Source organism: Myripristis murdjan, chromosome 22, assembly GCF_902150065.1.
Source record: "Myripristis murdjan chromosome 22, fMyrMur1.1, whole genome shotgun sequence".
Classification (NCBI taxonomy): Eukaryota; Metazoa; Chordata; class Actinopteri; order Holocentriformes; family Holocentridae; genus Myripristis; species Myripristis murdjan.
In genome coordinates, this window is record NC_044001.1 from 21,961,703 (window position 1) to 21,987,974 (window position 26,272).

The following is a 26,272-nucleotide window of genomic DNA, read 5'->3' on the forward strand; positions in this document are numbered from 1 at the left end:
TTACTGCACTACTTACAACCCTGAGGGGGTTATGATGATCAATAATGCATGCTTAGTGTACTCATTCTGCAAAGATTTCGATCAAAAATGAACTGCAATATCTTTGCACCTTGTTAGTGTTATTATTATCACCACTAAGTGAGCAACTTGTGGTTCCTGACAGTGACACTGCACATTTTTGTGGGAAACTGTACAAAATCATTACTCTAGGGGGAAAAAAACAGCTATTGCTTGTGCCGTTCTGAATACCAGAGGGAAAGCATCCTAGTTTGTTTAGATTTTTCTCTATGATATCGTAAAGTATTCAGCTTTGGTGATGCGAGGCTGAAAAAGATTATCAGCGCTCACGCGACACAAATAATGCAGAATTTCCACCGGCAGGGAGCCAAGGGAGCTAAAACAAAGGAAGGGATGGAGAATGAAAGGAAGAGATGCGGAGGTGGCTCGGCAGGTGTTATCAATGCCTCTTTGTCCTTGAGTCTGACTGACAGGCTCATTGTTGGCGAAATGACTTTCGTAATATAGACAGCTCTCCCCGTCTTTCTCTCCGCTCCCCTTGCCTTTGTGATAGTGGTAATATTCCTTTACACACTTGGTGTACTTGGTGGTTATCTCAAGCTCCTCTGTCTCTCAGAGTTATTCTACTCTTCTCTGGGACTGTACCAGACTGATCAGATAAGCCGTCTTTTTTAATTAAGTAGAGGAACATATAAAGGTCCCACTTGAAAAGGAAGAGGACAGATATAAAGAACAGAAATGAACCTTTATGACTCCTCTCCAGGGGGCATTTGATGAGCTACCTCCCCTCTACATCATTCATAGAGGAGGAGGGCCTAAAGCACATTCACTCTCATTTTACCACTAACATTGTATGAATTCTGTGTAATTTGGGAGCTGGTGTTTCTGGCAGCTTTAGTATCTTTCTATATACCTGACAAGTGTGAAGCATGACAACCTCATAATTATTGGCACTTCTTTTTCTCATTTCCCTTGATCTGTTTTTTTTTTTCCTGCTTCATTAGAGCATCAACTCATCCTTGCTGAGTCCTCCCAATCTGTTCATCAATTAGCCATAGCATTAGACCCTGGGAGACCCAAACAACTCAAGCAATGCTACCCAGCAGCCAAGCGGATAAGGAACATGAGTAGTAAATATAAAGAGATGGCTCTGTAATGATGAAAGAGTGTTTGGCTTGCCGTGACTCAAACATCTGCGTAATGGGCAGCTATAATTGATGCTGGCTAGCTGGACGGTTGTCTGGCAGAGGCTTGTATTAGGGGGAGTGTGGAAACGAACTGTCAGGGATGCTCGTCAGTGTTTCAGACACACAGAGAGCTGTCGCTTGCCTCTCATTTACGCTCTAAAGGGATTGGAGCCTGGAGGCAGGGCGTCTAATTTCACATAAATGTGTTAGGCATCCGTTTGTTTGTCTTTTTAAGCTCATCTCAGGATGAGCACAAGAGAGGATTTATGTCACCACGTTTTAACAAGACAGATTTACAAGACACACAGGGACAATCTCACGTACACGCACAAGTGCCATGCTTTAACTGGGACAACTGGAAATGAAAAACAGGAATCAGCTTTGATATTTCTGGGTAATTTGCACAGATTTGCTTTCTCAAAATATTTAAACATTTGCATAGTTGGTTTCAGCTGCATCACACAGGATGTCTGGCCTCACGTTATATCAAAGGCATTCATCATTAAGATAAATAACCCTGATTAAGTCAAAACAAACTAATAATCACCTATTAAATTCAGCGGTTTCATGACATAGTTTTAGTACTCAAGGGAAAAGATCTATAAAATATAATGAAATGAGCCCTACAAAAACAATCCCAAGCAGTGCCCTAGGACAAGACGCCCAATCTTGTGAATGAGTCTTCGAACCCCACTGAGTCAATGAGTTAATAAAAGGCTCCATTTGGCAATATTGTAGCAGTTTACCATCGCACTCTTCCAATAGGACTGGTTGCCATCTTCATTTGGCCTGAGGACGTAAGATAAAAGATTCTGTGGAGACATCATTATACGCCTCGCATGCACATGCTTCCAGTGCTGTTCCGCTCTCCATTATATCCCCTATTGTGTCTGCATCTTTCATTAAAGGTGTACCGCATCAAATAAAAATGAGATGCCAAGGTGTATGGGCTTGAAACACACGACACTACACTGGTGTATATTATTTTCAAGATGAAGCAGGCTATAGAGATAAGCAAATGTAGAGTGGTAAATCATGGTACTATGTTCAGACTAAGTTACATGTTGACCTTATTTTCATTTCACGGTAATGCCTTTTTGGCAAGGTTATCACACCAATTCTGGATACGGTAGAGAAACAAACTGTCGACGTTATATTGCTGTAACACTGCGGCAGCGCCCACACTCCCTATAGCATCGACATCTGTCATTGCTTGGATGGTTCATCAAATAAAAATGAGATAACTGGGCTTTACAGGCTGGAATAGCACATGGAAATGTACAATTGCAGCGTGTTCCCAGGCAAGTTAGACAAACACAAGAGGTGGTTTTCTGAGAATAACAAAACGTAACGCTGTATCCTCTCAACAAATTTATATATTCTTATGTATTTTGCAACTGTTTGAGTTAGGTGTCTTGGGAAAATCAGACATGGAATTACCAATGTTGGCCCCAGCAGATCCATATGAGAATGCTCAGGAGGGACCAAATGTTGAAGAAGGTGAGAAGGAAAAAAATAACGAGAGAGAGATAGAGGGAGAGAGAGAGAGAGAGAAAAAAAGAGAGAGAGAGAGAGAGAGAGGGAGAGAGAGAGAAACAACCAAATGCATGTCCATTAACTGAGATGAAAAATCAAATGGCCCACCTCAGGTGAGTCACACACCATTTCAGTCCACGAAGGAACTTTTCCCAATGATATAAGTTCTCAGAAAATGACCCTTTATATAAAAAGTACTGATTACTTTTTCCCTGAAAGTCTATTTGTCAGGAAGATTGTTTTGTCTATTATCTGATGGAGCGTGCCTCACAAAATTGGAAAGTGGAGATCAGAAATAGCCTATGTAATTTAACTTGCGAACACACTGCCACTCATAAAGTTACAATGAGTCCGTCTTGTTGCAGAACTTCTAATTTGTCTGCAAATGGTCTCGCGTAACGTGCACCCTCGCTGTCAAAACTAGTTCAGCTGAACTTTGGGGGTAGATCCCTCTAAACAAGACTGGCTTCAATGCACCAGATTCATTTAATGGTTCTGCACATGATCCGAGGCTGGGGGGAACACAGCCTAGTTTGTGCAGAGCAGTGAGCAGTCAGTGGGAACAACTCTTGTCCCAGTGGTGTTTCTGGATGCTCTCAAAGCAAATCTATCTGTCTACAGACACATATACACACTCGCAGGCACACACACATACATAAATGCACACACACCACCTATTGCCACACACTATTACTGCTGGGTACAGGCAATTATCACAAGTGGCAGTGTATAATAGGATATCTTGGCGCCTGCTACTGAGGGCTAGAGTGCAACTGTTCATGAACTAATGGAGAGCTGAGAGGACAGACGGGAAGGGGAGTCGCTCCAATGCATTTGAAAGCTCTTCCTGGTGTCCTATCTGCCTTAAGCGGTATCTGCTCCCTTTTTTGCTCAGTCAAGCTACCAAATGCAGTGGTGCGCAGACTGAATGGAAGATAAGCCTCACGCCGTAACATTTACCACTTGCCCCAGCACCAGCTTGGGTATACAGCACACAAAAAAGGCATAAGTGGCCTATAACTGAAACGCGAGCTCACTGCTCTTCAATGCGCGCCGCTTCTGTCCACATGAGTGACCGTGTGGAAAATCTTGCAATGTAGAAATCCACGTTATATAGGCTGGAGGGTTTACCAACTTTAGCCTATTTCACAGTGATAAATCATAGAAGTGAGGTCAAGTGAGTAAAAAACAACAAAAATTTACAAGCATATTATATGAACACGACAAAAAAATCAAGCTGGCAAGCAAAGATACAACTCATTTGGAAAATAGGGATCACTTGTGTTAAAAGCCTATGACAGAAACAGCTTCAAAATCTGTGTCACCAGGTCTGCCACGTACTGTACCGTCACATTATGAGTAACCACCTACGTCTTTCCTTTGCGCTGCCTTTTGATCATCTGTATGTATAATAAGTACATGTTCTTGCCAATGACACATTCCCCGGTGTGTGAACATGTGTAAAATTTGAATTTTTGAAAAGTGAGGGGATGTCTTTTATATATATATATTGCTAAGGGTCCCAAAATAAAAAGTGCATTTCTGGAACATTATTTGAAGACTTAAAGTAGCTGTTGTGCGATGGAGGACCCTTGTGTTGGAAATTCAGAAGCCAGGACCTCCACAATTCAGTGTCTCCCTCCCCTAGACTCACTATGCAGGTTATTTCATGTAAAAGCTTACAAAAGTTACTAAATAAATAACCATTCTCTGGATATCTTAGCATCTTCTTAGTGCAACGACTTTGTGCATTTTAAGCATGCATAGAGTACACTGATCTCTTCCCATTTCTCCAGTGAGTGCACATTAATTTGCTGCCTTTGTGTGCGTATCCATTTATCTCAATAAAACCTCTTATCTACATCTTCCCATGGCACTACATCCACCAAGAGAGAACTGTCAATAAAGGAACATGAATATAAAACATGGACTTGACTGCAGTCCCCCACTGACAGATTTACCACTTAGCACTTCACACTACATTTATAATAAAACATGCAGCACATTAGGCCTAACTCATATTGCTCATTTGGAGATGCTGCTCATGGAGGATGCTGTTAATGTACAGCATTTTTTTCCACTTATTTAGAACATGCCACCAGAGACATGGGCAGGCATGTAGATGAAAGGGAAAATGTGGAGATGAAATCCCATCCAGATGTTCCTGTATGGAGGCATGTGGTGGAAACATCATTGGAAATGTGCAAGGTTGTGTTTGCAGGGTTGCACGGAGGTCAGCATCTAACATGGAACAACACTCTGTGATACTTTCAGCTAAAAGCTCAGGCTAAAACAGCAAGAGAGTGGTTATCCTCCAGGGGTCAGGTGAGGTCAGCAGGTGACAGCAGCCGACATGCCCGGCCTGTTACAGTGGAAAGTGGAGGTGCAGTAAGAAAACATCGGAGGCATAGTGAGCTTGTCGAAAAAACAGACATAACACCAACAGTACACTGCACTGAACAGAGCTAACACGCTATTTCCACTCCACAAGAGGACCATCAAACAACTTGGAAAAACACTCTGCTTGATTTCTGCTTATCTAAATCCCCCCAAATTTCACAAGTCTCTCCTTGGCGCTCAAGCAGGAGCTATTCACCTCTACTGCACCCTAGCCACCAATATCAGTATCCATTCATGAACATACTACCCACAGCAGAGATGAGGGTGGCTTTCTCACACAGGACTATTAATCTTTCCACTGAGCTTTCACAGGCCAGCTCTCTGAAGCTGCGTGTTAACAGCCTATTAGAAGGGGTTTTCTTTAAAAAAAAAAAAAAAAAAGTGTACTGCCACAGCGATATTCGGCATCAGCAGACTGAACCCGAGGCCGTTGACTTTTGGCTGTGACTGCAAAAACCATAAGATGTAGCGTATTTAGTTCTTAAACAATGGCAACTGGAGGAAATTGAACTGGCTATATAATCCCATACCGGCAGACAACTGGCATTTAGTTTAAACAGCCTGACACATTAGGGCGATTAAAGCACAAAGTCGTTCTATAGAACTTAATCAAATTACTTGCACCTGGTCCAATCAAAAAATCTGAAACCTTGAGGGCATTTTATTACAGTGTGCTGTTTTATTAAGACAGTATATTTAAGATCATTCCTCTGTTTTAAGAGTTGAGAAATGATTTGGTCGTAAAAGAGCTGGGCCGTTTACCAGCAGCAATGGAATTAGGACTTATGCTCTACAAGGGAGACTTAAGTGCACTCGGGACTGGAGGGGTCTTTGCGGGAGTTCCGAATTACAAATCAAATCTTGACTTTAGACAGAGTGTTAACATTGCACCTGAAGGGCAAATTGATCATTCCATTTACATTGTGACCTTCACAAACTCCATCTCTGTGTCTAATCAAAGCATTTCAAAAGCCCTGCAACTGTGAGAGACATGGAAAGTTGTGCTTTCTGCTGCAGAAACTCTTAAAGTGATAGCTCCTGTTATGATGAAAATGTTAACAGTGTCGCTGACATAGGTAGGGTGGTAATACCCTCATCAATGTGTTGCTGGGATCAAACTGCCTGTATTAATGGCAGTGCAATTAGAATAGAGGAAGTGTTACACATAGTGCAGCAGCTTGCTAATGGACCCTGTAATGAGTCAGATGTGACCTAGGGCTATGTGACAGCTATTGCACTAACACTGACACCGAGAGAATGCAGTGACACTCATCTGCTGGCAAAGATGTCTGTGTACCGCAGCACAGTGAGAATTAAGCTGAGCAACGGTGGTGCACAGGTATGCACAAACACGCAAAGCCACAAAAGCTTGCATATACACAAAAACACACATGCAGGCACATGCAGACATATGCACACACACTTGGCTCTCATGGATGATTAGATTCATAAAGCTCAGTCTCATCCATCCTCTCCATTTCCTCTGCAGCCCTCAACTGAAGCCAAACTATTATAGATGTAGGGTTGCATTAATCAGGGAATGAATAGAGACATTAAGAAATAAGAAGACACACATACACACACACACACACACAGAGAGAGAGAGAGAGAGATAGAGAGGAGAGATGGAGAGAGAGAGAGGAGAGAGAGAGAGAGAGAGTAAGAATGTGAATGAGAAAGCACAAGGTGGGACTAAGTGAGAAAAGAAGAGAAAAAAGAGTGTGGAGGGAGCAACCAGAAACACATATTTCACGGTGTGTGGAGGAGTCTGCTGAATGTTTCAACATTTACTTTAAGCCTGACTAGTCTACATTCGGCGGCACGTTGCTCCCCTGTCGACCAAGATGACATCATCACACCCATAAATGTAGCATTTCCAACTTGTTATGCCTCTTCAAACAGATGATGAGAGCCTTATCATGTGAGTGCCAAGTAGACAAAGTCCAAACAAGCTTCTCAGTGACAGCTCTGTCAGAGAGTGTGTGTGTGTGGGGTGTGCTTGTGCATATGCATGTACATATGTGTATGTGTGTGTGTGCGCATGCATATTTGACAGTAGCACTGGTTACATATCCCCAAACAAGCCACCTTCAATTCCCAAGAGCTAAGGGGAAATAGACTATCAGTTTCCTTTTTATTTTTCTACTTTCTGTACTTGAGCGGTAGCTTTTAATTAGGCTCTCTTCTTTTTGAGTAGGGAAATTGCCTGGTGTGATGAGGAAAGAGAATTTTCCATCTTGCATGAATCATTAAGCTTTCATTGAAAAGCGGTTTGATTAGTCGCCTGGCTTGAAGCAGAGGTGGCGATGTGGATGAGGTGAGAGGTGGTGCACCCTAAAGCCGGTAAGTGACAAGTAATTTCGTTTCGGGTTACATAAGGACTAATGGAGGTGACACGCATGTCTTACCAGCCACCTGGCACCTGCCCACCCATGGGCTCCCTCTCTTTGAGTTGTAAATTGGCCACATATGCATACATATTGCACAGGCACACCCACATATCCATAAATGTAAGCACTTGCACACAGCCAAATCCTCACACAATCACACAGACTCTGTTAATCACCTTCCCCATTGATTTAAACTCATTACATTTGCTTCTGATTGCCTCGTCCTACTGCCACTGCTCTACAGCCCTTTTCAACACGTACATAATGAATGAACATGGGACATTTTGCCATAACCTGCAGTGAACATGCTTGCTACTATGGAAGAAAATGCAGTTTCCATGTTTGGACTGCGGCACACCCCGCTGCCTCAGAGGCTGGATGAGTCCGTCACTTGGAGACCAAAGTCTCACCCACACAGCTGCCTGTCATTGAAGAAAGACTGTCTGACTACTATGGCTAAAAATAAAAGCTTTTTGTATTATTGAGCAGGGTATAGCATCCAGGAGAATCAAGGTAAAACTTCGAGCCACAAGGGTGAGCAGCAATAACTCCATTGAGCTTCTGAATCATTGCAATGAATATACTCCCCTATTTTTAGCACTTCTGTGATTATGATGTCTGACTGTGTGAGTTCTTGCAACCAGCACTTTGTCACTCACAGTGTGTGCTGAGTGCTGTGTATTTGCTGCAGATTTGATAGCAGTGCTGAAGCAGGCATTTTATTTTGTACAACTCTCTTGTTTTGGCAATGCTCAGTCATGGGAATCTATTTGAGGAGACATCAATACTTGCAGCTGCACTGTGCAAATCTTAAATACCACAATGTGTCGTGGTGTACAGTTGACAATGATGACAAGTGTTTTACACAAACAGGGTGATAAACATTTCTTATCTTGCATCATCCCAACAAAACAAAACAGTCTAGATTCCCACTCGAATATTAATCAGCCTCTCACAGGAATACAAGGAATCATGGCTTGATTAATCAGAAAACAAACTAGCCTTGTGGGAATATTCCAAGTGCTGTTCAATGCTGTTTTCAGCAAGGTATTATATAACATGTTTACACAGGTCTCTGTGCAGTTGATTCCTATAAAACCTACTATTCATCCATTGCGTTCTTGTGCTGAGCTGCACAGAGCACTCCTCTCATTCAACATTGCAAGCACTTGGGCTTTTACTCTGTCAAGCACAGCCACTGAAGCTTATCCACCCTCAAAGACTATAGTAGGCATGGTACATGCATAGTATTATGTGAAAGCACAGAAGGAGTCCGGAAGGTATCAAACCCAATGTGAAATCCATTTTGGGAAGTTAACCTACACCTAGAGGGCTCTTTTCTGCCAGGGAAGTTCCTCATCCTATATCCACTCCTCAGGGACAAAGACAAGTGCAGAAGCAGCATCCATGAAGCAAAGCACAGGAGTGATATGACCACCATGTGCATGCAAAAGTGTCCTGTTATTGAACAAAATCACTCTCTTTATCACTCTTTTTATTTTGGCAAATGGAATAACATTAGACAAATATACTTAATGCTATTTAATAATGCTTAACTGATTTTGGAGAGCCATCATTTTGTCATTACCAGCAATCCAAAAGTCTGTTTACCTAAAACCACTGATAAAAATGCTTGGAAACCCGCCCCCTTTTACATTAGTGTATGCACCATCTCATATACTGTAGAATGATAAAATCAAACACTGAATACTATACCTTTAAAATTATTATGACTTCAAGGCTATAGGTGTGTGAAGGTTAATTAAGAGAGAGATGGGTTTACCTTCTTCAGAGCTGACATTCTAGGTGGATCCTCCTCCTCCAAAGCCTGTTCACATGCTGAGGTCCCAAGCCAAGTTTGGAGGGTGCGCAAATCCTAACTCAGCCCGGTGCTGATGCTGAGCCATGAGGCGCCTGCTTAGTATTCTCAACTCGCATCCAACCAGTCCTACAGCTGGCTCAGTATGCGCATGAGCCAAACGGTTGTCGTTACAGGATTCAAACACAGGGGGAGCTCTAACCTTGATACATGCCCCTGTCATATAGCGAGAGCGGTGTTCCGAACTCCCACTTAGATTTTGGTGATTTAATAAGGATTAGCTTCTCAGCGGAGATATATGCCGCTTAAAAGATGAATGAAAATCTATTTCGAAATTTTCGAAGCTGCTCTTAACTTCGGCATAAACAAAACATACCAAAAGGACGTTGCTTCAATTATTAAATGTTCAAAAAACACGTTGGGCGGTTGCAACCACTGCAAAACAATATCACAGCTTGAAATACTGACATGAGAGCCGATATTACGGGTGCCGATTTGAAGAAATACTTCTAATAATTCCACATTATCTGGGGTCATGTTTTAATGCAGTGTATATCTTGCCGACAAACAAGTCACAACTCTACCAGGTTTTTGAACGGAGTCTTGCGTGGCGTAACGTCACGTGTCGTTGGTAGGGTTCCTGGCATGCTGGGCTGCTATGCTGAGTAACAACTCAGCATAGCAACGTAATGTTAACCATTTAGGACCTTCTGGACACAGCTGCTTAAGGACTCGTAGCAGCATTGCAATTTCACAGACGTTGCTGGCTGCTTTTCGTTCTTACAAAAACGGACCACCACACGTCTGTTTAGCTACATGAAGCTGTGACATGTAGCCTTTCGCCTTGGTGCATACAACTTTTAAAGTTAGGACGTTGGTTTGCACTGCTAGCCTAGCATAGCTTATGCTGCTAGCACGTTAGCTAGTTAGCCAGCGGTTTCATTCATGTTCCGCTGTTCATGTAGCTCACATTTTGTCAGCTAAAGGTGTTGACATGGAACGTAGGAAAGAAGGTGAGCATCAATTATTTCACCTGCAACATAGCGAGTGTAAGCAAATCGTATTGCAACTGCATACAGCTAGACAACTAACCCGGCTAACGTTAGCTGGCCAAGTCTCGCCACTATTCATCTCGCGTGGGTCTGCTGTAAACAAATACACGTGTTAGTTGCCTCTTGTTAAAATTGTGCGTCCTGTTCAATATTGCAATTCATCATAAACCTTTATGTTTCAAACTAGACCTTGTTGGTTTGTCTTCTCTTCTGACAGAGGATAGCACACCATCTTGGTGTGGAAGCATCTGCTTTAAAAATCCAAATGAATAATAAAATCCGTGTCATTTCGAAGTCCTTAAAATTTATTCTACCTGCTTGCTTTTGTCTGAGGGGTTTAACCTAATGAATGTACTCCTGTGTTATTCCTTCTACTTCATCTTGTCTTGTGGTTCTCTCTTGCATTACACTTTTTTTTCTTGTTTTGAGTATGATGTGTTTATTTGATTGGCATTACTGTGTTCTCAATAAGTGCCACGCAATCTGGTTTATTGTTAGTCCTAATATTATAAATTCACATGACAGCACTTGTATAATGAACCACTTGTTGAGCAAACACTTCATTGAATTGTGATGTTGAGCTGTTACATCCATTGAAAGAGATAAAGTAGTATTTAGTCTAGTATCTAAGAATTACATACATACTCACAAAAAGTTAGGGATATTTGGCTTTTGGGTGAAATTTACGGAAAATGTAAAATGTTCACGCTACAGTGATATTATATCATGAAAGTAGGGCATTTAAGTAGAAGCATACACTGGTGATTTCCTCATCTCAAACAATTTCTTGAAACAAAAGCCAACAACAGTGGTGGATATACCACAACAAAAATGTCAGTGTCAATAACTTGTCATATGCCCTTTGAGCATCAATTGCAGCTTGACAACGACGTCTCATGCTGTTCACAAGTCGACTTATTGTTTGCTGAGGCATGGCATCCCACTCTTCTTGAAGGGCGGCCCTCAGGACATTGAGGTTCTGGGGTACAGAGCTCCAAGCCTCTACACGGCGACTCAGCTGATCCCATAGGTTTTCTATGGGATTCAGGTCTGAGAAAGTGCAGGCCACTCCATTTGAGGTACCCCAGTCTCCAGCAGCCGTTCCCTAATGATACACCCTCGATGAGCTGGAGCATCAAACACCTGATGTGAATTTTGCCGTTAAGCTCCTTGTTAGAGAACAGCAACTTGTGCAAAAAGTACTGAAACATTGAACAGTTGGACATGTGCATTCAAAAGTTTACAGAAGGTCACATTAAGTTCACCTGTAAAGGTTAGAATGCATTTTAGGTTCATCCTGAAATTTCATCCGAAAGCCGAATATCCCTAACTTTTTGTGAGTAGTGTATATTCAAGTTAGGAATGAATTAGTGTTTGCCATACACATAAACACACTGACTATGTGTTTTGTCATTTGTGTCTTTTTCGCTTAGTATTTCAATCAAAGGTACTCCAGAAGCTGTACCCTACACCTCCCAACAAAGAGACAAAAACAGCCCGTCACACATTGTGGAGACCTTGGCTCACAAACCCTTGGTGAATAAGAAGGCATCCCAGGACACCTCAGTCAGTAAGTTCACAGTCACTTTGCCAGTCGCTTCCATGTAGAATGACATACCAATTTTGCATTATATGTAAAACACCGTCCCTCCTCCAGTGTTACATTGTGATGAACAAGGTGTTGGAAAAGTCTGTTGTGCCACTTTTTGGGGTAAAACTAATTTCTTTCCTTGAGTTTGCTCCTTTTATACCTTCTCCTAAATTAGTGGTACCCTCTTCGTCTTAAGGAGTGGTTCATAACCCTCCTTTATTGTCTGTCTCTGTTTCAGGTGACGGAGTGTCATGGCACAGAGCACAGCCCATCCAAACAGGCGAATGTACACGGTCCTGCCTCCTCCGGCAGACTACAACGCAGGTGCAGAGGGATCTGTCACACTCCCCCAGCCAAACAGCATAAATACTGCCGAGGACCCAGCTGGTAAGAGGGCCATAATCTTACATTTATGGACTTCCTCTGTGCACCATAAAGCTAGGAGAGATTTACTGCATGGGGTTTCTCCAGGTTGGCTGGGCCTGGTATTACAATCACTCTCCTGATTGTCTTTGCCACTCCAGTTAAGGGAAATAGGACAATGACACTTATTTGTGCTCCTGACCTGAGGAGAGTTCGAATGCAGCGCTGTTTTGTTTTGCGCCAAGGCGGTTCTGTTTTGACCTAGGTCTGTCTGTTGACTGTGTTTTTTTTTTGTTTTTTTTTTTTACAGAATGAACAAGTTTAACTTAATTAGCATGTAATTATCCTGAAAAGTGGCATCTCTGAGGCTGAAGTGAGCTGGTATGATGAAATGCCACACCAAGTGAAATGTTGTTGGCCAGTGAGTGTGGCTGGATCGACCTGTTTGATTCAGGGGAGAGATATGTGATTGGATGATACACAATCCAAGAGTTTCCTTTCACTGCGCTCTCTTCTTGATTGTCCTTGTCGTCGCGCAGCTAAATGATCCGATTGTGATAATCTGTCCTGAGTCCTGGCACATGACACATCTCTCTGCCCTCTTTGTCTTCATCATGTTGCCTGCTTCCACCCAGCAGACATCTGCCTGACCTCAGTGAAATGGAAGTGATTATTGGCTTGATCAGACTTGGGCAGCACTAAGCAGAATGCAGAATACAGTGAATTTTAATTAGTTGCACTTGTTGCTGTAACAACACTTAATCAAAGGTATTTTGAGTTACTGGGCACTGGGCCCTACATACAAATTCCAATGCAAAGTGTTGTTTGAGGTCAGGTTGGGTTGGGCTTGCTAAAAGCCTCTCAATAATGAAATCATCACTAAAGCATTATAGTGAGGTATGAAAACATAACTCATCTGAAAAAGTCTTCCATCCTTACATCTGTATTTTGTTGGAGGCTTCAGTCAATTCCTGCAGGTTTTGTGAGGAACAAGGCCTTGATCTATTATTATTGAGATGATTCTGTGTATTTGGACTTTCTGTATGTTGCAGTGATCAGGAACCCTTATTGTGTGGGTCAAAAACACAGAAGTGAGCTAAGATGTCATGCTAAGACATAATATTTACTCTCCATTTTTAATATCCTTTTAAATCCCTTGATATTGATACTACTGTCTGACAGATGTGTTTTTTTTTTTATAAGTTTGTTCAGGCTTAAAAGACTTCTCTCCCCTTCCACACTGAGTAACATACAAGACATGCAATGTTCTGCTCCATTTTTAATTAACTGAAGGGCGGGCAAGCAGTAAAAATCACTATAAATATTACATATTTTGAAGTGCTGTGAGGACACATGACTGCAGTCTGCTGTATCCTGCAGTCACATGACAGATGGAGACAGGAGAGAGCTGCACGGCTGCTTTCAAGCACATCTACCATGTGAGGAACAAAATGACATCAATTTCAAATAATGCTTTTTCTAAATCGTTGGGTCGTATAAACATACGGTGGGATTAAGTGATTTATTATCACCATAAACCAGGGTTAGATTAAAATGAGCTGTGGCTGCTCTAGAGTTGTCATTAAGGATTGTGGTTGTTGTTGCACTGCCACCTTCTCGGCTACAATTATGTTTGGGCTGCTGGCCAGTCCATGCTTGCAAGTGTCAGGTGTCACTGAGAATTAGATGGGAGTTGGTGCTTTGACCCCTGCAGGCCTCTGAGTTCTTGAAGAGAGGGAAGGTGGAGAAGAGGAGAGAGAGCAGCTCAGCCAACAAGAGTGCTGTTTCTGCATGGCCTTACATCGACGCTTCAGACTTTCTTGGTTTATTTACACAGTGTTAACCCATAACAGGAAAGTGTTTAAACAGTGTGACACATCTCAACTTAAAACAACAAAACAAACCAAATATGATGATACAAATCACAACATACTTAGAAAATGCATTAATCACAAAGAAAAAAAGACAAGTAAGATGGGAGATGTAGATTTCATAGCACTTAAGTATGTTATCATAACAGAAAACATTATCTAAAAAAGATAAGCAGAAGGAGGTACTGCATATTGTAACGTCACACATAGGCACTGTTGTATAATAACCATATTTACACTGTCAGCAGTTAAAAATAGATCCAGATGATTATTAATATGCTTCTCCTGTGAGAGTTTTAGTTGTAGTGTTGAGTGCCTGAGTGCATAAATATGCCTGTACTGATGGGCATGTGCAGGTGTAGGCTCTTGTATGCTTGTATGTGTATATTTCTCTGTGAATGTATTTGTGTTTTTTGTATCTGGTGTGAGTCTCTCTCTGATACCCATCGGTTGCATCTCAGATATGAGTCCCTCCATTGCAATCTCAGAAGTCATCAGATGAGTCTCAGATTATGTGATTATTCTGGGAGCGACGGACAATTTTTGAGGTTTTCCGGTGTAACCAGAAACAAGCTCAAAACCACTTCCATTTCCTTTTCTTTTATCACACCAGTTGAATGTTTCTCAGCACACAATACTGAACATTGATACCTTTAAAGGTGATTGAGGTGTTTTGCCTCTTTCACTCCCCCGTACAGACTGTTTACCTCCAGTGAGACTTAATACATGAGATGAATGCTTCTGTCAAATCCCCAGTTGGTGCATTTCATAGGCAGCAGTGTAGAGAAGCAATCCTTTCATGCTTGAAGATCCACCCTTGATGTCGTGGAACAGTACATTTAAGAAATACACCAGCCTTTGGGAAAAAGAGTCTGTGCCTGACTTTCCAGAAATGTAATGCGAATATGAACACCAAAATCATTCACATACTCCTGGCAGATTGTAACTTTGGTGTTTAATTTTAACAGTTAGTATACGCTAAGTGTGAAAACAAGTGCAGCAGCTCCAGAGGTAAACTGTAAGTAATTTTTAGTGATATGAAGCTATGGCTGCTTTTTGTAGGAAATCGATTACTTCGACTTGAATTAAGATTATTGCACTGTTTGAAACTATCTGGGTCTATTTTAACTCAAGACTGCATACAACTATAAAATACTGCACAGCTGACACATACAGTATATGGCACTTGAAATATTTCTGAAAACAAATCTGACTCATCAGCTAGCTATATTGAGTTCATGATATTCCATTTTACAATTCAGAATCTCAAGGCAATAAAAACCACAAACAACTTTTAACTACTAAACCCCAGACCTTTTTGAATTATGGTACTCACCTTCTATCACTCACCGTAGCAATAAAAACTAAGTTTGTTAAGATTAGTTTTGAAATTGACCCAGAGGACCCGTGTGTGTGTGTGTGTGTTGTGGCCCACAGACGAGAGCACCCCCCAGAGCAGTGAGGAACCCGACCAAGAGGGAGAAAAAGAAGAGCAGAGAAGACGAAGGAGGAGAAAGAAGAGGAAAACTGACCCCTCATGAACATCAGTGCAAGACGCAGAGGCTCAAGCGAGGGAGTCCAGCACGGGTCAGAGTGAGACTCACACCGGTGAGGGAGTCGAGCGGCCTCAGCAGAAACAAAAAGGAGGAAGCTGAAGAAGAAACGGCACAAAGAGAAGCTGCTCTCCATAGGTCTGGTGCCCAGGGCTGCTGCCCTGCGAGTTCACCTACCAGAGAGCTGGGGATGAGGAGGAGGAAGACAAGAGGAGAGCTGCTGAGGTGTCGGACTTAATCAGAAACACGATGGAAATCTATATGTCAGATCGTGAGTATTGAGCAAAGGCTGCTTGCCTTTCAGGACCGGCTAGGTGCTCGGGAGCTCTGTGGTAAAGTTTGTAGCCAATACTGAAGGTCTGTTCCTATTGAAGATTGTGGGATATCGCAAAGTTTTACACTAATACACTGCAACCATAGCAGCTAATATTGAAATTCAGTGGCAGTTTGCTGGGACCTTTGCACTAATTCATTATTCTTCATTATACTTATATATAAGTAATCTCTCTCCTCCAAGCTGCCTCGTCCAGTCTATTGGTGGCAGGATTAACATTACTCTCTAATGATGGAGAGTTATGGAAACATAAAAACACTGCTTTCTAAATCCTCCGCCATCCACAACTGTTTGGAAATAGCCTTGTTTCCAGTACAATGTTAATATTTGTGCCAAGTGAATTATCTGCCCCCCAAGTCATGTTTGTTGTTTTGGACTGATATCGTGATGAATGAAGCAGGCAGTTGTCATTGTTGTAGCTTTCAAACAATCAGGTTTTTGTGCTGCCAAGCGCTGAAAGCATTAATGAACTACAATGACTATAATTCGCTGCACCTGTGGTACAGCACATCTCTGCTCCTTCAAATCACAGTATGTCGGTGCCAACTCAAACTGAATGGAGATACAGTGTGAAATGAAGTTCTGACAATTAGAGGCAAATATCAGGGTCACTGAAATGCCAGTAGCTTATACTATATTGAGCTACCTATAGGCTTGGTAAACTGAACATTAACAATTTGTCGGAACCCCCCTGGGAGAAACCTGTAGGAAATACATGAAATATTGCAAGTCAGAGTTTAATTGTGTATGTATGTCAGTGTTGATTGTTAATGGAGTCACCATTGGCAATAGGTGTTATGTAGGCTTAGGTGAAGTATAAAAGTATGTTGGGTGTAAATCATATTTGTCGCTGTAATGTTGAGTCAGTTACAGATTACATTCGTCTCAGATAAAACGCACAAATGACATTGATTAACACTGTCTCCACCTCTGCTGTCCTCCAGGCTCGTTGCATGAAGACAACATCCCAGTCATGTCTGCAGCAGTGGATAACCTGCTGAACAGCTTGGCCTGTGGTCACATGCCCACCTCTGTCCTGCGGCAGCTCCACAGTCTCAAGGTCTTTGTGCAACAGAAACAGCCAGACAAATGGCCAAGGCTCTGGAGGAAGCTCCTCAACACCTCCTCCATGTCTTCAGGTCAGTGATTCATCAGTCAGTAAAAACTGTTTTTTGCACTCACCAGTAGAAAGTTGGGTGTGATTGAAACCAAAAGTCATGGAATTAAGCATGGTGTTGTTACATATAGTGAGAGAATTTGATCAGTTCCTTGGCAAAGTAAAAGAAATTGGTCACCTTATGGCAGTATACCCGAATGTATTATCCGGTTTGTTTCACATGATCATTTCATTAGATAGTGGTTTTAAGCTGTTTTTGAGTGCATGGGCACCTCTTCACAATATGTCCAAAGGATGAACCATTAGAACGTTTCTAATCTGATAAAATCATTAACAACCAAGGAAGGATTTCATGTTTTGGGTCATAGAAACACTCCAGTTTAATGATGGAAAGTCATGGAAAAGTCATGGTGAAACCCTGTCAATACGTCCTTCACTTGCGTAGGATGCTACTCCACGCCTTTAAATGCACACATGCCCATCTCTGTTCATATCAGGCTCTTCAAGTCTGGATACTTGCCTCTGTCTGTCCATGCGTGCCTTCCATGCTGTGCCCCTTACATACAATCAGCCGTGTTCGCCTGCATATACCTGCCATCACTTGCCTTCACCAGCCTTCACTTGTACATACCTGCCCTTAATTGCCAAAAATAGAGTCAGTCTTGTCCATATTGCCTCTCACATGTGTAGCTGACCTCCATTATGAGTTCCCCTACATGACTCAACTGGTCCATCTTGCACTTACTCCATCACTGCTAATCAGTCTACTCAGTCCCCAGACACAGTTTCACCTTGGGACACACACTTAAGAGCTGCCACCTGATAGCATGCTGTGTGCATGTCTGGAATCAGTGAAGGAAATAGCCTCTGTGTGTGGGTGTGTCTGCATACATGCACGCGCTTTGCGTGTTTATCTGGCTGGCTACATAATAGGATCAGTAGGGACTTTGTTGTGTGTTTATGTGTACATGTGCTTATGTGTTTATGTATATGTGTGTGTAAGAAAGAGAGGGAGAGCAACTGTGGCATTGAGGGCACACTGTAGGTGGCCACAATGTGATGCTTGCCTCTCTTTTTTGCTGTCACCAAGACAACGCTGTATAAAAACGAGTTTGCTAACTCAAACGAGCCCACAATAGAACCAGCTTTTCTTCTTCCTATTCCCTCCGTACACCTGCTCCACAGCTGCTCTGAAAGCTTCTCTCATCCTCCCCATGCGCCCCATATCGTACTGTATGAGTCATGCTTTAATTCAGTGTTTTAAATGCAACTCCACCAGCAGATTGTATCAGAGAACAAAAATTTATCTTTCTCACATCTCTTAGTTTCTATCGAAAGATTTATATCATTTAATCATAGCCACGCCTTGTGTACACAAGGCAAAATATATTCTGAGATTTCGCCTTTAAAGGCATGGAGACCTGTGATGATGCCGTTAGCTTTTGCTGATTTACTGATTTTCCTGGCTTTATTTTAAAGTTTTACAATACGTACAGATTTTTTTCTTGTTCCTCATTGTTGATAAATGACGATACAGTATTGAAGAAGAGCTGTTTTTTATGTTCAGTCTTTATTTTTTATTTAGTTATTATTAGAGCCTCGGGGTGAAGCCCTGAGGTCACTATTGTTATCATTATTATTATTATTATTATTATTATCATTATTATTATCATTATTATTATTTGTCATTATTATTATTATTATTATTATTATTATTATCATCATCATTATTATTGTTGTTGTTGTTGTTGTGAATCATCATTCTTTGAATTAGAAGAGAGCAATGGCAATTGTGATGTCTGAATTGCCTACAAATGACAATAGTTACCTAGTATGATGTTTTTGACAGTGTGTGGTTAAAGCCGAATTTTGTAGTTTCATTTGATCCAGTGACCACCCTGTAAAGCCACTGAGGCACATAAGCCCACATGCTTCTGGTGGAGCCTGCTTTCAGACTCCTTTAAATCTTTTTCACAGTTCACTGAAGCTCCCCTCACTCTGTTTACCCCCGCTGTAGGAATCAGTTGAGCACGGGTGCAGGTGTAAAGCAGATTCCCTTCTGCCATATTTTACTGCTCCACCTTTGAGTTTATCTCATTAATCTCACAACTGATTCATTAAACAGAAAGCTACCTTGTTACTCATAAATTGTCACATTGTCTTGGGGACAGACAGAGATGTTAGGATGGATGTCTACATTCAGACTGGTAGCAAGTAGATATGAATATTGGCTGCAGATTTTGATTTATTATGCTCAGATTGTTAGCAGCAAATTGGTTTTCCTCATTGGCAAAAAAGAGTCATTGTTCTTCAGGTACAGTGCTGCCAGCAAGTGGAACTGAAATCTTGCTCTCTGTCTGTTTTTCAGAGGAAGCACTGCAGTCGCTTCATTGTTCCAATACTGGATCACAGACATTCTCCCTATGCAGGAAGACATGAGGACAGAGCCTTCACCAACACAAACACAAGACTGTCAGCCAGACTGAAACAGGGACGCACTGAAGAATTATTTCAACCTCACTTCATCACTTCAGACAAGAAGATTGTCTTTGCAGTTTTTATACAGCATTTCCGCAAACAGCTGCCAGATATTCATTGATGTGCTGAGCACAGCTTTAAATAAATATATGTATATATTTTTACATTTGATAAAGCGTTTTGTCCAATCTATTTTCATGACTTACTGTATAAAAGGACCACAAGCCAATTCATCTTGAGCTGGTGAGATCCTTCCTCCCACCCTGAGCAAACTTGGTGTTGTGACTAACCACCCAGCTGTTGCTTACCTCCCTGTTGTCAGAGTTGTTTTTCATACATGGAACAACACCTACTTGTTATTAGTATCACACTCAACCTTTTCCTCTAACCCTAATTGCCAGAAGACAAATGTCAGGTCTGCTGGAACTCCCATCTTGCTCGCAGATGTCATGACATTTAAAACCAACCAGCTAACTCAATAGCTCGTCAATTATCCAAACTTGCTACAAATCAATTTCTGACCAAGCGGGGTGCACTGTGTGCCTCTTCAAATTTGCTGCTATTTCACCCAACTGCACGGGGTAGATTGAAAGTCTTGAAGAATAGCATTGCTGATCATGCTCTAGCAACTGGTCCAACAGGGAGTCTGTTCACACAATGAGTGACTAAGCAAGAGAAATAGCTTCTGTGGTCAGCAGACACCTGACCTGCACTCTTTCATTTACATACATGTCACTTCTATCTATACTCATAGTGCACAGTATAGGGGATGTTGTGAATGGACCTTGGAAAATTAGAAACACCCAGGGAGCCACCAGCTTAGCCTTCGACATCATCTGTGTCTGTCTATGGCGTCGATAATCTATTCTAATACAATTACACACAGCTTGATACCAAGGGATGAGGTCTGGAAAAAGGCAGGGAATTAACCTGGCTGAGCAGTGCCATGTGATGACCTAGGTGATAACTGCTTCATCATACTTGTCTTACCAGGACATGGATGCATTCTATCCACAGGTTGGTTCACACTGTGCACTGAAAAAAAGCAGCTCTTAGTCTGTGTATGTCTATCATAGTGACGAAATATTACCATGAACGCCACCATCTGTGGCCTCCATTCATGGGCCGACCCACCAGGTGCTGGTTGTCTGGCGGAAGCTTATGGGCTCATTCTGGATACAATAGCCAGTGGGAGACAATGAGGGCAAAGACCACATTACCCATCATGCTTACATGATATTGTATCAAGCAAGTGGTTGTAGTGCCTTGTGTTATTTTGTGTTGTGCTCTATCTGAAATGGAGTGCAAGTGGATTCAGCACAGCGGTTATGATTAATGAATTTTGTTCAATTTTACGTTTAGGAACTGCAGCAATAAAAATAAACCTAACTGTGTATTTGTATTGTGTATTTGTGGGTCCAGTGGGTATTGTGAGTTTCAGTCACACCACAACTTTCATCATTAATGTCCAGGTTTGAGATGATGTGTGGGTGCATGAGTTGGGAGGCTGCACTGGGTCCTATTAGCACAGCGGAGAAGAAGGTCATTGTTGGTTGTTCTCAGTGGAGAGAGATCCTCTCTCTTCCACTGAGGGGGATGCTATCAGTATAACAACCTCATTATGAGGCCTCACTCTAAGCTGAGGACCCCTAGGCGAGGACCCAGTAAAGGATATTAAAGTTTAGAAATACGCTGACATTGCAAGGAAACACTGCAAACCTCAACAGAAAAAAAACCATCCAAATCAAGCATTTCGCCAGATTCAAATTGGTCCTCGTGGTTGTGCTTTCAAACAACATGGGCCTTCTATATAGAGCTACAGGGAACAGGTATATAATCATGCTGTGTTTGTGAAGTAAAATGCCAAAGACATTTGACCCCAATCTACCTCAATAACTAATCACTGACCTCAAAATGAGTGTCCCACTTGTCTTTTGCACTGTGCTTTGACATATGACTACCTTCCAACCCACAGAAAAGGACAAGCACATAGTCTAAAACATGGAGAGCAAAAGAAAGTTTGCAAACTATCATCCTACCTAAAATGTATAACTTCAGTAAAACCTGTCCTCTGACCCACCATGCACATATACACACCCCATACATGGAGTAACACACTCTACTCAACCTTCCCTCTGCCTCTTTAGACTGACTCCCTTGTCTCTGTGCCAGGTCCTGTAATCCCCTTAGACACACAACCTGCAGACTGTGTACTTGCGTGCTATGTAAAGATAGGAGGGAGACTTTATAAGAGCTGACGAGAGCGTCCTGCATGAAATTGCTGAGCAGAGGTCGACGCGTCCACACACGCGGGCAGACCCTCTGTCAGTCGGTTTCCCATCGGGGGAAGCCAGGAGGAGGAGGTTTAGAGGACAGAGGGTTACCTGATCCAGCCGGCTGACCGTCCTGGAGAGCTCCAAGATGTTTTTCAGACTCCCCAGACTCACTCCTGGATACATCCGATTCCTGCAGGTGGGCATAGGCCATTAGACAGTGTTTGAAGAGTTTTTTTGAGATCTCATAGTGTGAGATGCTCATGAGTTTGAATAACTCTAGTGTATCTCTGTCTTTGCTCCCTCATTATTCTTTGAGGATGTACAAGAAACATCACTTAAAAGATATGTACTGAAACAGATAACAGTGAAGTTATCCATCTATGCTTTGTTGTTTTCCTCCCATGTGCTAAGTGACACTAAAGCTATTAACACTATCATGTAGCATGGTCCTGCTACTTGGCAGATGTATTAAAAATTGCTTGGCCACAACCGTGACCATAGAGGCAGAAGCTGATTTGCACTTTATTTGCACAAAACAGCTTGTTTTGATTTAAGACCTATCAAACAGAAAGGCTCTGCAATATCTTTTGGATTTGAAGTATGAAATGACTGGATGATGTTCCTGGCAATTTTGCAAGGCAAGATCTTATACAGGGTTGTGCCACACAACAAGAAATTGTTTCACTAACCTAATGCTGTAAATTTTTTCTTAAGTGTCTCAACAATTACAAGTGTGACAACATGACATTATATCACATTATATTCACTCTATCCACAAATATGAGGGTACAGTTTCAGTAACTGATTGTGTCTTTTGTTTTACCTTACAAAACTCAATGACACTTATTTGGTGGTGTTTACCACAAACAATGGAGAAATCCAAGCTTGTGACAGTCCATTGCATAGTAAGTGGAAATAACTGGGTGAGTGAGCCACAGGAATGGCTTCTTAACTATCTGTGAGGCAGCTCCATTAGAAACTATGAAGTTTCTATTATTTCCTCCTCTCTGCCCTTTATTATTGTCAACAGCCCAGTGAGGAAATTGCCCATGTCGCAAAATAGACGGGCTTTTTGTTTGTCAAAGAGACAGACCGTAATTTGGTAAATGAGAGAAGATGGGTTTTTAATCTCTTGGGTCTTGGTAGAAGGGCTGGTTTTGGGGGATGGGGTTAGGGGTGGGAGGGGGGTGTGCTCATTCCATTATGGCTCACTGCATTGATGCAGACAATACTATGGCAAAGTGCTGCAATACAAGTTATCTTCCTGTGCAGCATTCCTGAGTCTTGAAATTGATCTGTATCCATGCATTACTTTGGACGTTAACAAATTACCACAGTGGCTATTCTGGACTGATTTCATAGCATGTTACAATTTACTCAGCTCTCATACTGAAATATTCAAACATTGCTTCCTCACCAACTCTCTTTTCTCTTTTAACTTTCCTTTCTTTTCAGACCCAGGCATACCAGAATGTGTCCCTGAAGCCTCCAGCAGAGAAGGCTATGCCTCGTATGGCAGTGCTGCTAGGGGCCCTGGGGATTGGGATGTGTGGCTACAGCTCCAAGCAGCTGGCCCTCTACCATCGGCCCTCCACCCGCGTGCTGCAGTGGGCTGGTGCACACACTGACGCCGCTGCGGTGGGTGCAGCGGGCCATAGGGGCCGTTTGTGAGTGTGCTCAGCGGGCCAGCGGCTATCAGGAGGTCCCGGCACCCTCCTTTGTGGGCCAGAAAGTTCTGTGAAGAAGCCTCCGACATGAGATTAGCCAGCATCATAGGTTGGGGTATGGTAACTGTACTTTTTGCACATCTCAGATTGAAGCATTGCTGGCCCATTGCACCGATGTGGCCCATGCTCTCTTAAGATGTTCCAGTGTAGATATCTGGCCCTAACCTGTGAGCTGAAAGGAAAAGCAATGTATTACAGTAGCATGGTATTGTGTAACCTGTGCAGCAAGTGTATCAATAATTTAAACTCATGAACCCTAGCCTATTAAAGATATAAATATCAGCTATTTACATTACAGTCTTCATAGTCTTTATTGCATTGAGTGGGCTCCAAGCAAATTGAATGATTGGAAGACAACCTAAAGATGCTAGAACTTCCCAAAGGCTGTAGCTGAGTGAGTGGGTCTTGAATGAGCTAGCATGTTGCACTTGGAGACTGTGCCTTTGTGAGGCCTGGCATAAAAGAAGACTGGCGTTTGCCAGTGCCACTTCATACACAGATGGTTGGCAACACTCCTTGCTGTATCCCCTGCCCTTCCTCCCTCCAAGGCAGACACCATGTGAAAGTACTTGAGTGGGCCATCCTTGGCCCACGACTTCAGTTGATTTCTGCGGAGGAGGACCAGGTGTCATCCATCAATGAGCCCTGGCATTTCCTGGCACAGCCTGGCATCAGCTGTCAATCAGACGCAGTGGTGTATTTGGCTTTTGTGGCTGAATCGATGTACAGTGCTTCCCATTTCTGAAGAGCTCAGTTTTCCAAGGGTTTGCTCTGAATGATAAGAGAACCATACTCAATAGGCGGGCAGTTTTGTGGATGCTGGCATAGAAGAAAATTATGTGTTACAACTGGCCACATTCAAGCATTTACAGTGTGCTCTGCTGATTTATCCATGTATGTATGATACAAACCCCTTCTGGAAAGCAGCATCCTGATTCATGTAAACAACACTGCTGTATAATTACTCTACACTCCCCTTGATTATGAATCTTAATTTACCTAGCTAAGACACTGATGGCGACTGGCACGGAAGAATGTCGATTCCTCTAGGATAAGCCAATTCCCTAAATGGGGATTAAGCGAGGTGGAAAATCACTCTGCTGGCACATGTAACCCAGAAACCTAATCTGCTGTTAGGGATAAGAACCCATGAGGGGCAGACAGTTCCTGCACGGCCCAATTTTGTACCTTTCCCCCTGCAGTGTCCACCATTCGTCCCACTTTCACACATGGATTATGTAGTATAGAATTGGTGTATGCCATTATGCTTACGCCGAACTTGCACTTTTCAAATCTATGTCGGTAAAGGGACTTGAGATGTGGCGAGACACTGAGTGTGGTTGAGAATGCGTGCTGTGCCTTACGGGTAGTGCAGGGTCATACTGTCTCCACAGGCTATCCGATTCGAGCGTGATTATGCAGAGATTAGGTGGAATGAGAATTATGTTTGGTTGTTGAGCTCTCTGGGAAACACCAAGCAACAGTTGCAGGTGTTCTTATTTTCAGATGTGATGGTGAGATGACCGTAGCATATTTTTTTCTCCATGATCAAGGGAGAGACGGAGGTGGTGTGAAATGGAGGATGGTGGGAAAGTTGGGTGTTACATTGCTCAGAAGGTCAGCCAGACCTTGTAATCCATTTTTTTCTACATTGCTGGACAGTCATCCTGATGTGTCTGCCAAATTGGAGCAGCAGCTAGTTGTGGCAAGTTGGGAGTTTTTAGCACCTCAATAGTAGTCCTAACGAATGCTCACTCTGTAGGTCATCAACAAAATGGTCCTAATCCACTCAGCAGAGGAGCTAATGGATCCAACAGGACAGAGACAGGGGCTACCACCCACAAACAATCTTGTAATGGGCTTGTGATGGTCTGGAAGCAGCAGCATGCCACAGTGTGGTCACCACGAACTTCGAAAAAATGGTACAACTGAGGGAAAAAGACAAAGTAAACTATTGGAGCTCTTTGGGAATTGTGCTTTCTTTTCTGAGAACAGCTGAGGCTCACCTACATGTATGACTCATCATGGTCCTCACCCGTGCAAATGAAATTCAAGTCTGAAATGGAAGGTGTCGGGACGAGCGGGGCACCAGCTTCACCGTGAAGCATTCATCATGCTGGCACCAAACTGCATTGAACAGTCACATTCAGGCATTTCAAACCCCTGAGTCTGAAATCAATGTGGACAGGGGCTGGAGGTTGTGTAATGCACCTGACTTTTGATAGATTTCTTTATGCTGCAGTCGTTCACAGTGGGCACAGAGCACTGTGAAAACCTATTGATCTCAATCAGTGAGTCCCCTCACTGCACCAAACTCTTCCTCAATTCACCCTGCATTGTACAATTTACAGTATGACGGAGAATGATCAAGGCAGTGCAACACTGGACAAGAATATTTTTATTTATATTGCAATAAAACACAGGGAATATTTGAAAGCATTTACTAGCTTGCATCGAGTTTTACACATTAGTGCTCACCCTTTGCAAGTTCTGCAGATTCTCAAGCAATACATTCAATAAACCAGTTAGGCAAAGCTGCTGTTCTGCAGTAGTACCGTTA

At 42.5% G+C, this 26,272-nt stretch overlaps 2 protein-coding genes across 2 annotated transcripts in view; one reads left to right on the forward strand and one right to left on the reverse strand.

The window, feature by feature from the left end:
- dlgap2a (discs, large (Drosophila) homolog-associated protein 2a) overlaps positions 1 to 9,332 on the reverse strand; it is a 179,081-nt gene extending 169,749 nt beyond the window's left edge. Inside the window, exon 1 of the mRNA XM_030044917.1 lies at positions 9,315 to 9,332. Coding sequence (XP_029900777.1) covers positions 9,315 to 9,332 — 18 coding nt within the window. The remainder of the gene's footprint in view (positions 1 to 9,314) is intronic.
- Positions 9,333 to 9,663: 331 nt separating this feature from the next.
- Positions 9,664 to 19,883, forward strand: LOC115380752 (uncharacterized). The gene is given in 8 exon segments (XM_074933748.1): positions 9,664 to 10,363; positions 11,836 to 11,972; positions 12,232 to 12,380; positions 15,665 to 15,852; positions 15,855 to 15,944; positions 15,946 to 16,051; positions 17,059 to 17,253; positions 19,600 to 19,883. Coding segments are annotated over 6 exon segments (786 nt in total). The 5' UTR covers positions 9,664 to 10,363; positions 11,836 to 11,972; positions 12,232 to 12,244; the 3' UTR covers positions 19,671 to 19,883.
- Positions 19,884 to 26,272: the final 6,389 nt, after the last annotated feature.